This window comes from Mugil cephalus, chromosome 15 (genome assembly GCF_022458985.1).
Source record: "Mugil cephalus isolate CIBA_MC_2020 chromosome 15, CIBA_Mcephalus_1.1, whole genome shotgun sequence".
Classification (NCBI taxonomy): domain Eukaryota; kingdom Metazoa; phylum Chordata; class Actinopteri; order Mugiliformes; family Mugilidae; genus Mugil; species Mugil cephalus.
The window spans coordinates 11098101-11113919 of NC_061784.1; the positions used below are offsets into that span (position 1 = coordinate 11098101).

General features: G+C 44.3%; 2 protein-coding genes across 7 annotated transcripts in view; both read left to right on the forward strand.

Moving 5' to 3' along the window:
- The window catches only part of tiam1a (TIAM Rac1 associated GEF 1a), a 51172-nt gene extending 39194 nt beyond the window's left edge, over nucleotides 1-11978 (forward strand). For all 3 annotated transcript variants that reach the window (XM_047607334.1, XM_047607335.1, XM_047607336.1), the window contains 12 exons: nucleotides 5403-5627; nucleotides 5921-5989; nucleotides 6083-6208; nucleotides 6411-6519; nucleotides 6672-6851; nucleotides 6956-7074; nucleotides 7154-7262; nucleotides 8106-8164; nucleotides 8347-8443; nucleotides 9124-9211; nucleotides 9304-9476; nucleotides 9594-11978. In XM_047607334.1, coding sequence (XP_047463290.1) covers nucleotides 5403-5627; nucleotides 5921-5989; nucleotides 6083-6208; nucleotides 6411-6519; nucleotides 6672-6851; nucleotides 6956-7074; nucleotides 7154-7262; nucleotides 8106-8164; nucleotides 8347-8443; nucleotides 9124-9211; nucleotides 9304-9476; nucleotides 9594-10261 — 2022 coding nt within the window. In that variant the 3' untranslated portion in view covers nucleotides 10262-11978. The remainder of the gene's footprint in view (nucleotides 1-5402; nucleotides 5628-5920; nucleotides 5990-6082; nucleotides 6209-6410; nucleotides 6520-6671; nucleotides 6852-6955; nucleotides 7075-7153; nucleotides 7263-8105; nucleotides 8165-8346; nucleotides 8444-9123; nucleotides 9212-9303; nucleotides 9477-9593) is intronic.
- Nucleotides 11979-12127: 149 nt separating this feature from the next.
- grik1a (glutamate receptor, ionotropic, kainate 1a) overlaps nucleotides 12128-15819 on the forward strand; it is a 32066-nt gene continuing 28374 nt past the window's right edge. For all 4 annotated transcript variants that reach the window (XM_047607337.1, XM_047607339.1, XM_047607338.1 and 1 more), the window contains exon 1: nucleotides 12128-13389. In XM_047607337.1, the coding sequence (XP_047463293.1) occupies nucleotides 13308-13389 (82 nt within the window). In that variant the 5' untranslated portion in view covers nucleotides 12128-13307. The remainder of the gene's footprint in view (nucleotides 13390-15819) is intronic.

Consider the following 15819-nt stretch of genomic DNA (forward strand, 5'->3'; position numbering starts at 1 on the left):
GTTTTCTCTCCAGCCGGCTGTGAGCCCTGGTCCCTGCCTCAACACTTGGACGCTTCCTTTGTCTTTCATAGACAATTTACACTTGACACAGAATCTGCTGGAGCTACCAAAACAATGTCAATTCTCTCTCTTTTTTTCATTTGCTTCATTCTGATTGCTCTTTTGTCTCCCAACTTTTCTCTTTGGAAAATTTCCAAAAGAGCAGAATATTGCACCTTACCTCATTTCATCCGATGCCTACGGTCACATGATGTCAGAGGACTGAGGGGGATAAAAAAAAAAAAAAAATACAGGCGAAATGGGACAATTTTAATTATCCCCACATTCTAATTACTCCATTCTCCACAGTGTTTCACATCATTTAGTGCAGATAAATGAGTGTCTGGTTAGCCGCAGGAAACGGGAATGTTCATTATTTTAGACAAAGCCCTGGCATGATAAACCAGCCGCCGAATAAAACAACGATTGCCGGGGATAACGGCGATAATAGAGATGACGGTGATTGCTGGTGTTCTCCAAGGTGTAGTCTGCCCCACTGACGAGTGCTGCTTATAATTTACAAAACACATCAGTTACGCTCGGGGGCATTCGAAATGGAAAATGCATTATTCAGTGTCTGAAGGGTGGCAGACCAGCTTTCATCAAGGTTTGTTTGATTGACTTCCGATAGTATAATCAGAATAATATTCCTTCCAGTTAGCTCCTTGCATGCAGTTTATTTGATTAATGTGGTTAATTTTAGCTGCTCAGCTAGCTTCCATTAAGCGCTGTGTATCTTTAGCCTCTTTTCATGATTGCCCTTTTACCTCTTGCACTCTAATCAGGCCTCAACTGCTTTGTCATTTGTTGCTGCCCTTCCACGGCTTTCCACCAGAGGGAGCACTGAACTGGTCCGTGGAGCCTGCAAGAGGGCAATGATGTTTGCAGTGTTGAAACTGAGCATGCAAACACAAATAACCATTTATAGGATAGTATAGTTAGAATACTTAAATGTCCTAAGTGTGCTTGACAGGATTATGTGCAAAATCTAAATGTATTTAAATATAGAGATCAATTTTTTCTTATTAATGTTTAATGGTTTTGAAGAAATCACGCCCCTAACTTTGAGTGGTAGGAAGACGCTTGCAGTCGGCGTGTCGACTGCTCCTGCGCCGCAGATTTGTGAAGGCTCATGTCATAACAGAGTCATCCGGTCGCTTCAGATTAAACGATTAAAGTCGCTCTCTGCATATCCCATCATTCCTCGTAGGGATTTATGGATTTGCATGTTTTCCTGATTGCAGATGAAACTCAACGTCAAGGCTCATCCTCCTCTTCTCTTCTCCTCTCTGTCTTCTCCCCCATCTCCGTTCAGATTGTTCTCTCTGAGAATTCTTCGAGTAGGAGGCAGGATATGGGCACCTCCCATCGGCATTGCAATATGTCTCAATTTACCTAGGCGCGCTGCATCAAAAATCCGCTCCCTATACATGTGTGTGTGATGCGTTCGCGCATGCCAGAAATGTGGATATGTCTAAGCTCCGATGATCCTGGTTCTCACTGTGCAGGTTTGTGCTTGTCTCGGTGCTCCTCCCTCTTGCTGAAGGGTGTGTTGCGTGAATGTGGTACATTTAGTAAAAGCGTTGTGTCCCTGTAGTTGGGGGAAAGCCTGCTTTGGACTTACTAGAAGAAAAGGTATCGCTGCTGTGCTTTTTTTTTTTTTTTAACTCACTTTATGCCTGACTCTGCTTGTTTACATTTCTCGTAGCTTGCTGATTTCACACATTTGAAGTGAAGGTTCATTAAAGACACTCTTGCATTTCCGTTAAGTGTCCGTCTTGAAGCTTTTACGGGCGGACGTTAACTTGAATTCATTTGTAGGTCCTGCTCCGGCAAGTATTACATAATGCTTGTGTCTTGGGAGTTTGCACCAGGTGTGGTGTTGCATCTCCTACCTGAAACTCCACTCGGGCCTTCCCCGTGGACGTGTTAGTCTTTCGGTCAGGTGGTTATTTTCCAACTGCTGTTTGCACACAGAGTGGACACCTAGAGCATTTCAGAAACCAGTTTTGAAACATGAGAATGCTCAAACACAGCACATATTTATCCTTAAGACAGATGACCTAAGGTGTGTGTGTTGTTGTGTGACAGAGAGAGAGAAAGAGAGAGAGAGAGAGAAAAGGCAGATGTCTTTTCCTGTTGAAGCCTCTCACCACCCACTGCTTCCTCACTTCACTTTCTCTCCTCGCTCCTTTCCCCTCCCATCTTTTCTTCCGTCTCTTGCAAGGATGTGATGTTTGATCTCGTTATTCAATATTGTGTCCGCTGCTGCTGCCGCCGCTGCAGTTGGCTCTCAACCGCCGGGAGAGAAGAGGGAGAGAGAGGCAGCGAGGACAGAAAGAGCAGAAATGTGAGTGCAAACGGGGCAGATGACAGTGATGTGTGCGGAGTCGGGGGATTGAGACGGATAAAGTGATTGGCTACACGCTGCAGGCTAAAGTAGTGACATGAGAGCGCTGTTATTCATTGCACTCTGCTCCATTCAATCTGGGTAATGACCTATTTGTTCTGTTAACTGCAGCGGTGTTTTGCATGGCAGAGTGAGCGGTGAAAAGAATGCGTTTACTTTTACCCTTCTGATCAGTTCGGCTGGAAAAGTTCCGCGTCCTGCAGAGTTGCGCATTTTTGGAAAAAAAACGACGACAGCCTTCTGACACCGAGTGCTGCCGAGGAACGGGAGCCACCCGGACTTGAACAGCGGGGCGGCGAGCGAGCACCTGACTTCCTTTCTGAAAGCCCACCGACTTGCCCGGGATGTCAGCTTTCAGGAGGAGCAAGAGTTCCAAAGCCTCGACCGAGTCCATCTATGATATGTTGCAGCTGGTGAGCCGCGCAGTCTGGCGTGTGTGCCAGTGTGTGTGTGTGTGCCAGTGATGGATTGTGCGGTGGATTTTAATCTGCAGAGGTCAGTGGTTGTGCCATGGTACCGTACCAGCAGCGCTGACCTTGTGTTCGCTTTCAGTTCCCACTAAAGCAACAAATTGATGTAACGTTTGTCTCTCATCACACATACGATTCCATGAAGTGCAGTGTTGGATCTGTTTTCAAATCCTCTTTTCTGCATTTTGACAGAATGAGGGGGAAAAAACAAAGCTGCAGACGCAGTGCTACATAAAGCGTGTATCTGTTGTGTGGTTAGACTGGAATACAACAATTAAAAATCAACAATAATGGGAGATTCTGTTCAGTGTAACCCTTTCAATCACACAATCTTGTCTGTACTAGGTTTTAATCCTCAATGAAGTTCACTATTGGAAAGTTCATTAGCTTTCCTTGTCCTCCTTAGTGAGTCCCCATCTCCCGCTGTCATCTGTCTCTGTCACCGCTCCATCTGTCACTTGGCTGTCTCTAATTCCTCTGGCTGTTGAGGGCAGGACCCCAGTTACGAGTGGCAAGACTGACAGAGTCATTGCTCTTTTTATTTTTTTTATGTGCGTGTGTGTGTGAATATAGAACAGGGGCATCGTTGGAGCTTGGGTCCCAGTGTTCTGTCTGTGCATTTAACACAACGCAATGACATATTCACAAAGCCAGTAGTGCGTGCTGGTTTTAAATCTGTGACATGGCCTCGTGCGTCGCGCGGTGTCGGGGAGGCCGTGATCCGGTAGATGCGGGGCAGGTTGTCCACGATCCAGAGGGTCCACGTTGCTCAAACGTCCATGTTCAAAAACACTGAACCCTGATTATCTCCCAGCGTCTGGGACTGGTGCGTGCGTGCGTGCGCTTCTGTGGACAAACGGTGTACAAACACCAAGTAACACCGTGACCGTGACTTTTTACCAAACCTGTTTGAAGAGTTTTCTAATTGTCTCTAGTGCAGGTACTGCTTTGGATGTTCAAACATAACTAAGCTCTTTTATTGGTGTTTACAAGGCGGTGAGGGGACCTCGGTCAAACGCCACGCCTCATAATAATAATAATGACGATAATAATAATAATGATGATAATTCGCTTACATGACATACTTTTGGTCCATTGTTGTCGTTTCTTACAAGTCTCGGAAGGAGACCATGCTGGCATGACGTTTGAATGCCAGCATATTTTGTGATGATATTACATTGTGCTTGTGTATTCGTGTGTTTGGATATCCCACTATTGCGGAACTGGTTTGCATACCACAATGGAAAAATTGTGTTCGTCACAGCTGCAGGCTCCGCGGCAGACAGGCCGTGGAATCGGCGAAGACAGGCCACCTTTCCAGCTTGAGCAGCTGTCAGTAGAGGCGCACGAGCAGGTGCAGCGTGTTATCGCAGATTACAATTAATAAACACTTCACCCCCCCCCAACCCCCTGGCAGATGAGGGCTATTTCTGTGTGCGCCTATCCACTATCTACTGTACATCTACGACAGCGCTTCCACGAATGCCACTGACTGAGTGCGGGAATGATTTAGGAGCATTGGCCCCATCAAAATCAAGTGGTGGCTAAAAACTGGATTGCCCAGTTTACAGATTACTTTGTGTTTACAGTGTCTTTTTGGCTCAAATATTTACAGTGCAGTACAGTTCTTCTATCCTCAGTAAATATTCACATTTCTCTTCATTGCGTTCTTTAAAGGTTTAGGGCTTGCACTTTTGGGATGACAGTGAATGAAAAGTTTTGTAAAAGCTAAGAAAGTCTGCAGTGTGCGTCTTATCCCTCATTGTGTTTTAATCTAATTATTCGCTCTGAATAGAGGCAATAAAAGATGTAAATGTACATATTTCCTTTCATATCTCAACGTGACTCACAGTCTTAGCAACAGCTTGTCTGGGCGTGTAAAAAAAAAAAAAAAAAAAATCACAGATTCACGGATGAGAACCTGGTGACATTTCCAGTCACCGGAAGTAGACTCAGGCTGCAGTACACCGACAGTCAAAGGAGAGATTAATAACAGTCTTCAGTGTAGTTGGAAGAAGTGCATCCAGCCTTTTCAGTTTGATGTATTTTTTCAACCTCTGCTTGTGTTCACCTTGACAGCCTTGGAGCCCTGAAAGAAACAGTTTGACGCGGACGGAACATATTGATTTTATGCTATTTATGTCCTTGCGTGGGTTGCGGGTTCCAGTGTGGAGTTCTTAAACCGCACATCAGTACGTAGGATGCTGCATGTGAGGCCGACCCTCACTTTGCCAAGACGTGTTTCTTTATTGTGACTCACCGATACTAGACGAGGAAGGCATGACTTTTTATTTTTAAGAGAAGCAACAATATCAGGTTTGCAGGAACGCGCTGTGTCTACGCGTATTTAGTGGTTTGCAAGTAATTGCATGCGTCTGTACAGAAACGGGTTGAGAAAATAGTTGCGTTTGACCTTTGGCTTAAATATTCCACGCACGCACGGATTTTTGACACGCCCCGTCTCTTCCTGCCTCCCCGCGCAGAACACGGAGCAGGTCACTGCTTTCTGCCGCAGTCTCCATGACATGAATCCCCTGGAGTGCCCCGTGTCATCCTCCTCGTCGTCGTCTTCGTCATCTCTCTCCCCGAGCCCCGTGTCGGCGCTGCCGCCGGCCGCGGGCGCCGCCACCCAGAGGCAGCTCTCCCACGCAGACAAACTGCGCAAGGTCATCAGCGAACTTGTGGAGACGGAGAAGACCTACGTCAAGGTGAGGACGTGGAGTGTTTCATTTGCTTAGGATGTTTGTTTGTTTTTTTTTGTTATTTTTTTAGCTTTCTACCTGTAACTAGTGAGTCATCTGTCTTCTTGATAAAGTCCGTAAAAATCATAAGTTACAGTCATGCTTTTTGTGTCACAGTCTGCACTCTGAAAGCCGTCTTTGTATTAGTTCCTGGTAATGACTCCTCATTACACAGCCTTTCCATCAACAGACGCCCATGCATGCCTCACCACATTCACATGAGAACATCTGATCACTGACTTTTTCCTCGCCTTTCCCAGGACCTGAGGTTCCTGATCGAGCGATACTTGGCACCTTTGCAGAAAGAGAGCTTCCTGACACGAGATGAGGTACCGTCCACTTTATCTCTCTGAGACTGTAAGCAATGCGTAACCAAATATTGACAGCGCACTGACGGAGTGAACTATCGGTTTGTGTCGCAGCTGGACGTTTTGTTTGGTAACCTTGGAGAGATGGTGGAGTTCCAGGTGGAGTTTCTCCGCACGCTGGAGGACGGGATCAGACTGGTGCCAGATTTGGAGAGGCTGGAACGGGTGGAGCAATTTAAGGTGAAAGATTCGTGAAATATGGCTTAGGGATTTGGTATGACTGCACAAACCCGTGTTTGACCTCGCTCCTCGCTCAGCGGGACGGTTGATGAATTGACGATTAGCTGCATGTCAGAGTAGAAATCCACATCTACTTTACTCATGGACCTGTTTTCTAAGAAGTCAGATTGTAATAGGGCGATGTGCTTGTCTGTTTCTACAGAAGGTGTTGTTCTCCTTGGGCGGGTCATTCCTGTATTACGCCGATCGCTTCAAGATCTACAGCGCCTTTTGTGCCAGCCACACCAAGGTCCCGAAAGTCCTGGCTAAAGGTAAAACTGGTTCCAGGCTTTACTTGAGCTGCATGCATCAAGGATCGGAAAAAATATCTAGGTTTCCTGAAATTTAGTGGCCACTTTTTAGAGGATTTTTGTTTTATTTTTTTGTGCAAAATGAAAGACCGCTTACATTTCTCCTCCCCCAGCCAAGACAGACCCAGAGTTCAAAGCTTTCCTGGCCGAGAGAAACCCCAGACAGCAACACTCGTCCACCCTGGAGTCTTACCTGATCAAACCCATCCAGAGAGTCCTTAAATACCCGCTGCTGTTGAAGGAGCTGTACTCGCTCACTGACCCCGACAGTGAGGAACACTACCACCTGGACGGTAAACCACTGTGTTCTTTGTTATATATATATATATATCTACTCCATCGCGTGAAATGATACAAACTGAACAATTACTCATGATGACCCATTGGCCCCTTTCAGTTGCAATGAAGGCCATGAACAAAGTTGCGAGTCACATCAACGAGATGCAAAAGCTTCACGAGGAGTACGGAGCCGTTTTTGACCAGCTGATCAATGAGCAGACTGCAGATAAAAAAGAGGTAAAGCCCCTCCTGTTCACCTCAGTTAAAGGTACTTATCGGGTTTCATCTTTTATTCAAATTTATTTATTTCTCTCAGGTGGCTGACCTGTCAATGGGGGATCTTTTGCTGCATTCGACCGTGACGTGGATGAACCCTCCAGGTTCTTTGGTCAAGAGCAGAAAGGACCCTGATTTAGCTGCTTTTGGTAAGGGTTAATGTGGATTATGTTTTATATGTAACTTGTCTTGCTCTTATTATGAAGAAAGACAGTACCTCTAATGGTTTCAGGTGTAATATTTTCACAGTTACAGCTTCAGTAGTATTCAAATAAATGAAACAGGCCTGTCTAGTTTTGAGGCTAATATGGACACACCTAAGACCTAAACCAAAGCTACTGTACATGTGTTGAAATGTTAATTTTTAAGACAAACTCCTCGTTATTACCACTTATAAAATAGTTTTTTTGTATCTTTTTGTTGGGTTAGGTCAAAACATAGCTTTGAAAATCTACATGCTGTACTAGTTTATTCCACATGTACTGTTACATGATTACGATTGAGAGTATTCTGCTTTATATTTGAATGTTCTCTAATCTGGAGAATCATTACATACTGTGTATGAGAGTATTTTACCAAGGCATATTTTCTGTGTAATACTCTCAGGCGTAGTGCGCTGCTGTATGACGTGGGGAAGACACACAAGATGTTTGCATTACTCTTTTACTCTAACTGAATATTAATGGTATGAAATGGAATTCTCACGCACCCATAAGTGCCAAGACGTATTTTAAAATTTAACTCCGCTCAGATACTTTTTTGGCAATAAATATTACATTTACACTGGGCTCTTTGGAAAGGCTGTAGAAGTGGTTGCTTTGTGCATGTGATGTCGTGACTTAAAAGTAAGCAGGTTAATGAAATGTCCTTGAATATACAGTTATGTGTGTGTGTGTGTGTGTGTGTGTGTGTGTGTGTGTGTGTGTGTGTGTGTGTGTGTGTGCAGTGGCTCCTTTCATTTACTTCTACATCTCTCCCTTGCTTTTGTTTAGTGTTCAAAACGGCAGTTGTATTTGTGTACAAAGACAGCTCCAAGCACAGGAAAAAGATCGTAAGTACGGTTTTTCCCCATTTTCTCCTTAATTCCGCTTTAAGTCACACACTTAAAGTCTGAAGCACGTTGTTCACATTTACGCCACTCCTGCAGTAGATGCCTGTGTCGCTGCTCTCTGCTGCTCTCTGCTGTCCTGTTTGTGCACTGCACAGGATACCCAACCTGTCTCTCTCTTTCAGGGTGGATCCCATCGTGTGTCCGTGACCGATGACAAAGATCCCTTCCGCTTTCGTCATATGATCGCAACCGACTCTCTGCAAGTCCGTGCCCTCGCAAGTAGGTTCATTTCACTCCATGAACCAAATAAAAATTTCAATCTTTTCCTCACGGTATCATCAGCGCTTTGGGGACAGATTTGATCTCTCAGACAAGACATCAGAACTGCAGATAGGATTAGTGTTGTGTCTATAATTAACACTTACTGAGTAGAGAAAGTTATGACTATGCTACACATTGATGCAGCAGTGTGTAATGCATACAAATTGACCTCATATAATTATTTGGGTTTAAGGTATTTGTGGTATTTGAACCACATTTAATCAATATTTTGATTTTGCATAAATTGGATTTGCTCCCATTCACATCTTGTTCCTTGTGAAAAAAAAGCTGTTAGCATTCTGCACTTTTATGCTGAAGTTGTAGAAAAGATCATTTGCATCTCAGAGTGTGTTTCCCAAAACCGCCGGGGTTGCTTTGGAATCAATATTTTCTGCAAGAAGCTTCAAAGGCGGTGGAGTACCGTCAGTGTTGCTCCTTCACAGAAAATAAATGATGATCTTTTGTAAACACATCAGATAAATATCCGTCAGCGGGTCTGCATGCAATCTCCCTCTCACCCCGTCCTTGTCCTAGAGGAACTCATCTGGCAGTCAAGTGTGATTGTTTATCTAATGGTCTGTTGTTAAAGGAAAAGACATTGAGCATAAATTAAGGGAATTCTTCTCTCCCTCTTCCAGACTCTGAGGTCACAGCAGTGTGCGAGATAGTCCATACAAAGTCTGAGTCTGAAGGAAGACCGGAGAGAACTTTCCAGTTGTGCTGCAGGTATTTTTACTTCATAAACCTCCCATATTTGTGCAAAACACAACCTGTTCTCTAAAATATTAATTTTAAGATGTTTTTCTTTAAAACTTCAGGTCTCCGGAGAGTAAGAAGGACTTCCTGAAAGCGGTCCACTCCATCCTTAGGGAGAAGCAACGGAGGCAGCTCCTTAAGACGGAGTCTCTGCCGCCCAACCAGCAGTACGTTCCATTTGGTGGCAAGCGACTGTGTGCCCTCAAAGGAGCACGGCCTACCATGAACAGAGCAGGTGACGAGGCTTAAGTAAATCTTTTTGTCTACATGTCGACATCTCAACCTCGTTTGTTAACTTTTATTGCCAAAATAAATGCAACGTCCTCCTCTTCCTCCTCCTTTCTATGTTTAGCGTCAGCTCCGTCTCGGACGCTGGCCCGCAGAAAGCAGGTGAGGAACCGCATCACAATCGGCACCGACATAGTTTTCCATGGCAACAACAACAACAACAGCAGCAGCAGCAGCAGCAGCGATGCCGCCGCCGCCGCCGCCTCCTCCGCCTCCTCCGCCTCCTCCCGCCACGTCCCCTGCCCTACCTCCAGTTCACCGCTGTCCCAGCACGCCCCGCTCCAGCCGCCCAAACCTCAGGGGGAGGACACAGACCGCTGGGTGGAGGAGCAGTTCAACCTGGGCTGCTACGAGGACCAGTGCGAGGGCATCGGCGTGGGGCAGGTGAAGGAGACAGACATTTTGAGCGACGACGACGAGTACTGCAAGTCTGTCAGGGCCGCCTCGGCGGAGCCGGACCCCCTGGAGGGGGAGATGGACGGGCTGGGCCTGCAGGACAAAGAGGGGAAGCTGAGCGAACAGGGGGAGGAAGCCGACGAAGACGGGCGACGTTCGGGCTCGGTCGACTCTTTTGCTCCCCGCAGCGTCTCTCTCTCCGGGTGCGCGAGCCCGGCCCTGACTCTCGCCCCCTTGAAGCAGTGCGCCGCGGAGGGGGCCACGAACCAGGGCGGCGACGTCATCTGGGTGCGGCGGGACGACTTTGTGAAGGGGTGCAACCGAGACGTGTTCTGATAACAGAAGGCGAGGACAATGGGAGTGCCATAAAACGCGCGAGGAAACGGATGCTAGCTTTAAATGTGTAGGTAGAATTTGGAGAACGTGTATAGTTGGAGTTGTTAAACCTCAGCCAGTCCTCCCTGTACCGCCGCACAATCCCACTCTTCCACTGCGCCTGCGACCCCTCCCCCCGTTCCGACAATCCTAGAGTACTGAAACGCAACGAGTGAAAGCAATGTAAAACGAGCTCGGCTTCATTTTAGGCTCTCTTGCGCCGTGGAGACTCTCACCCAGAGTTGCCTAAAACTGAAAGTATCACTGTGTTGAACATGCACGCAGGCTTTACACGCACGCGCACACACTCCAGTGGACTATTACGTGAACACATGAGCATAACTCAGTACTGCACGTGCGCACAAGTAAAGAAATAAGTGTGCGTATATAATATAAGTGCATATAAGCACGTAGAGGCACAGCCACAGAGCCAAGGCAGCTACCACGCACACGCTGTACCGAAGAGACGTCGTCACTGAGCCGTGATGCTCTGGCCAATATTGTCTATTTTTCAACACAGGAATGTGGGTGTTATATTTTTGTGACTCAATCTATTTGTATTTAACACTCAAGGGCTGTGCGTTACTGAACTTCTCTTCAGGGGCTTTTGGCTTTACGACTGCTGTGTATAAAGACGGAGCGCTTCGACTAGCTTTACTGTGCTTTTATTGTTGTTTTAACTTAATGTCGGCCGCACGACAGAGTGCCGTTAACCTCTTGTATAAAGATATTTTGAAGCTCACTTTGACTCCTTTGATAAGCTTTTAAAAGTTTGAATAGATAGTATTCTTTATTTAATCATTGTCTTTTTAAAAAAATAAATAAATAAAAAATACTGTAAATTTTAATGTTTACACCACATTCAATTGACCAGTATTGCATACTGCCGTTTGTGTGTTTGGTGTGAGAAAACAGGCTCAAGAGAGCTGTCATTTACACCTTACATATAAACGCGCAGTCTTAAACTTTTTCTTGTTGTTGTTTTTGGGGTTAAATGCCATTTTATTTGCTAAATGATGGTTTTCATCAAGCTTATTAACATACTGGACTCTCTCCTGCCCCAGAGGCCAAGTTCAGGCCACGTTCGGGATAAATAATTCCTTCAGTCCTGTTTACTTGAATTTCTTTTTTTTGTTTTGTTTTGTTTTGTTTTGTTTTGAAAGGAGCCATGACAGTGACTGTACTGTAACTTCAAGAGAGAAGACCAGTCAGGCAGTTGACATGTAATTCTCTCATCACTGTATTTCTGCATTTCTTCCTCTGTCCACCAGGCTGTGCTGTTTCATTATGTCACCACAGCAACGCGCTTAGCAGCTGTGCTCAACAAAGTCTTGCTTCACCTTAATGGATGTATTGAACATGCACTTAACACCCAACTGTGAGGGGCAGAACTCTGCCAGCTCTGATTCAGAATGAGAGGAGAGTGGATGGAAATAACAACACCTTCGGATGTTGCTCTGTTGTCTTTTTATTGCCACGCTGGTTACATAGATTTTTAGCTTACTGGGTCATGATGCCCGGTAAGGACTTCAGACTGTGAGGTACAATCACTTGGCCTTGGAGGCAAATCCTGTGAGATCCCCTTTGACTTCCCCCTTTGTACTTTTAAAAAACTGTGTTCGTATATAAAACTGTGGAGCATTATGATTTTTATGTTAAAATAAATTTTCTAAATTGAGTTTTGCGTGAACGTTTTTTAATCTATTTTTCTTTAAACTTTTTTCTGTCTTCTGGTTTAAAATGTGTTCAAATCCAATCCGAGACTTCATTTACATGTATGGTATTTAACAGATGCTCTACAGGGACACAATTCCACTCAGTATTCATATCAGGCGAGCAAGATTTTTGCCCAAGGAGTCCTTCTGGAGAGGCTGGATGGTCATTTTCTGAGTTAATTAAGTTTGTCTATAGGCTGTTTGTCAGAGGTCCAGGTTGAATTGGCAAGTGTTCTCAGATCACTTGGCTCCCAGCTTTGAGAGAGTTCGCAAACATTGTGATAAACAAAATGTCAATTATGACGTGATGTGGATTTTGCTCGAGGAGGGGAAGGCCGTGGCACGGCTGGCTCTGAGAATCTTTGGCTTTTTCAAATGTCACACAATATCAAGTAACAGTCCAGAGTGAGCACACCTCAGACAGTTTCCGATAAAGTGGTTGACAAACGACCCCCTTCATAAACCAATAGATTCTCCAATAACAAGATTTAGAATGAATTATGATTCAGCCATTAGAGACAAATTGTATCAAATGTATTTCCTGTCCTGGAGCTGGGTGGAAATACATCGAGTGATCCAATCAGATTAAAAAAAAAAAAAAAAAAAAAAAAAAAAAAAAAAAACATTGCTTGTCTGCAGATAATCTGGCATCTGTAACCTGAAGATTATTCTCTCATCAGGACCGGTGGAGAGAATAACTTTCAATCCATCTGCTCCTTAATCCAAACCGACTGTAGCCAAACTATCCAGAGATGGCCAGAATTAGACCACTAGTGCCTTCAGAGTAAAAGCTTGTAAATTGAACTGGATGCAAATGTTTATTCTAAAGTTACCCGAGCTATAAATTAATAAAAACATTTGCCTTTCTGAAGCTTTTTTTCTTTTTAAAGAAAATCTCAAATGAAGTGTATGTAGTGCATGACTTAATTTGAGATTATTTTGAAAATGCATACCGGAAGTCACTTAAATTTCGCTGTGTTTACCTCTTGCACCTGCGCCCTTACTCCCACTAGATTCAGCCGCCTTTGGATGCGCACAGACTAGTGGGTGTGCTTAATCTTGCTGATGGTATGCTTCCACTTTTAGGGGAATAGATTTTCTCTCGTGAACTGAAGTTGAATCCGTGGGACTTCGTTTCTCTTGTTCTTCAGTTGAGCCGGGGAGGGGGATCGAATCGCGGGCGAAACTTGGGTTGCGCGCTGCCATGGCACGCCAGTCGAGTCCGCGCTTGGATAGAGGCGATTTCTTCGTGGCATGGTCTCAATGTCCGCGGTGAGTTCGCCCGGAGCGCTATGGAGGACAGAAAGAGACTTTTCTGCTGCGTTCTCCTCGCGGCGGAGCTCTGCCTGAGTTCGGCACAAGTCCTGAGAATCGGTAAGCGCAACAGCTGTTTACGCACGGTGTCGTTCGAGTTTCTGAGTTGGGTTTGTCGAAGTCAGAACTAGGAGAGAGGACGCACAGAGATCTGAGTGTGTAACGGAAATCAACAAAAGTGGTAGTACATATTTATTCTTATTCTTCTTCTTATTATTATTTTACAATTTCATCCTTGCCCCTCGTTCCAGTTCAGTGGCATTTTACGCATTTTTATTCTGTCAAAGAGATAATGGAGTTGTCCTCATTATTACCTTGGATTTTCAGAGGGGTTCTGTGGGTGCACAGGAAAATGTTATCTGCAACTACACAAAAGATACTCAGGCATCTCCACTCATTTATTAGAGCAGGATAAATGTGCTATTTTCCGGTCCTTTTATGAGCCACACATTCAGTGTTGGGTTTCATCTCCATGCAGAAAGCAAAGGATGTTAAAGCAATCACAAATGAATGGTCCTAATAATAACGAATAATCCTTGATCATTCATTTGAATTCATTCGAATGAATGATGTGCTGTCGTAATGATCCTTGAACTTGAACGTTCCCTTTGAGCTGATAATTTAAACTCCCACTTCTACTAACTCCTCATCTTCAACGACTTGAGTGGTTTGTTTTTATTATGTTTTCATAAAAAATACCACAATTCAGACCAAAACCTGTGAAGTTTCAGTTCATAGGAGGGTTTGAATCCGAATGTGCTGCACATAAGCCTCTGCAAGATTATTGATTCCTCCCTTTATGCTCCTCTGACTACCGCGCACTCCTGTTGGGGGCATTTTCATTCAAAATATGTCACCCAATCACACTCAGTGCTGTTGTTATCGCCCTAGCGGAGGTAAGAGGAGTCAGAGAGCTGCATCTAGATTTGATTAGACAGGGGGAGGCTGGTGAGCGCTGGGGGGCTGGGTTCATTATCCGAGCGACTCACTCTCAGGCTTTGAATCAGGCAAGAGTCCAACAGTAATCTGTGGATCTAATTGACTAAATAAAAAGAGAATTGGTGTCGCTGCCACCTGTTCTTAGCTTGGAAAGGTGGCTCCAGGCTAGAGTAGGTCTACAGACTGTTCCGGTTCTGGATGGGATCAGCAGCAATTTATACATCTGATGATATACTTTATCCGATAATACTAATCCTGCAATGAATCCTGCCTTCAGCTTTTGTTCAATCAGAGCGGTTGATTCAACTGTTGATTCAAGGCTTGTGATGCTTTTTAATTATTTTGCACTGCATTGATATGAGTTCTAGCTCCCCATTTCAATCAGAGACGCTATGCTTTGTGTTTAAATCAATACCCTTTTATTCAAGCGCCACAATCCTCTAAAATGGTCATATAGATGACTCACCACCTGTCTTGAAAGGTTCAAGTGTACAATAAAACTATTGTGCTGGAGGATTTGTTCAAGAGCATTGGAATCAATTGGTGAATCTAGCAAATGAGAGTTTATTTATTAAAAAGGCTCAAATGAAGACTCATATTTAGTAAATTTCTTGATTTTAAGGGTTTCTTTCATCCCATTTGACAATAAACCTTACTGTCAAATACGTGTAATCTAAGCATTCATCAAGCTATTAGTACAATGATATTTGCTCTATATCATAAGATTAACAAGTGTGAAAACAAATAGTCACCTGTGACATTGGTTCTATTGATGCTAATATAATCTATAATTAACTACATTTCTATGTCTTTATGTAAACAGGCGTAAATTAAAATACATATTTGTAGTCATTTAGCTGATAAGATGTTTTTTATACCTTAGATTTTGTCGTTGTTAAGACCTTGACATGTGCTCACCTGTGTGTTAGATCCCTTTCTGGCACGGATGGCGTTTGTTCAGTGTATGTGGTGAAGTCCAGCTGCACGCTGACGTTTTATGATCTCGGAGTTTGCCTCTGGGTCGCGCATTAGCATTCAGGACGATTCAAGACCAATATGTTCAGCTTTGGTGCTTCAGTTCAGGCACCTTGAACAACACGGGTATGGAAATTCACAAGGCCAAAAGATTTACATACACAGACACTTATCAGTGTGTGCGCGGAGAGGGGGAGAGAGAGGGAAATTGCAGAAGTGCAAAATTTGGCTCCAGGTGTTGCTTTTTCTTTGCTTAAGTCAAGCTGGAGCTGTAACCTACATTCATGATAAGTGCAGTCCCGTGATTTTATTCATAAGCCTAGTTTTCTCTAACAAATGAAATCAGCTATTAGGAAAATAAATGAAGAGTTTTTTTGGCCTCACCTGTGATGAATCTCTGTATATATATTTATACACATACACAGATGTACAGTGGAATCGGCTGCCTCGGTAGACCCAGCACCTTTTGCGTGGAGAAAGAAGAGGGAGCTGAAGTCTGATGTTTAATTGCATAACCAACTTTATTTATTTGTACGTATTGATCCTGTGGTCTCTTGAGATCCTTTGGTGTGATCT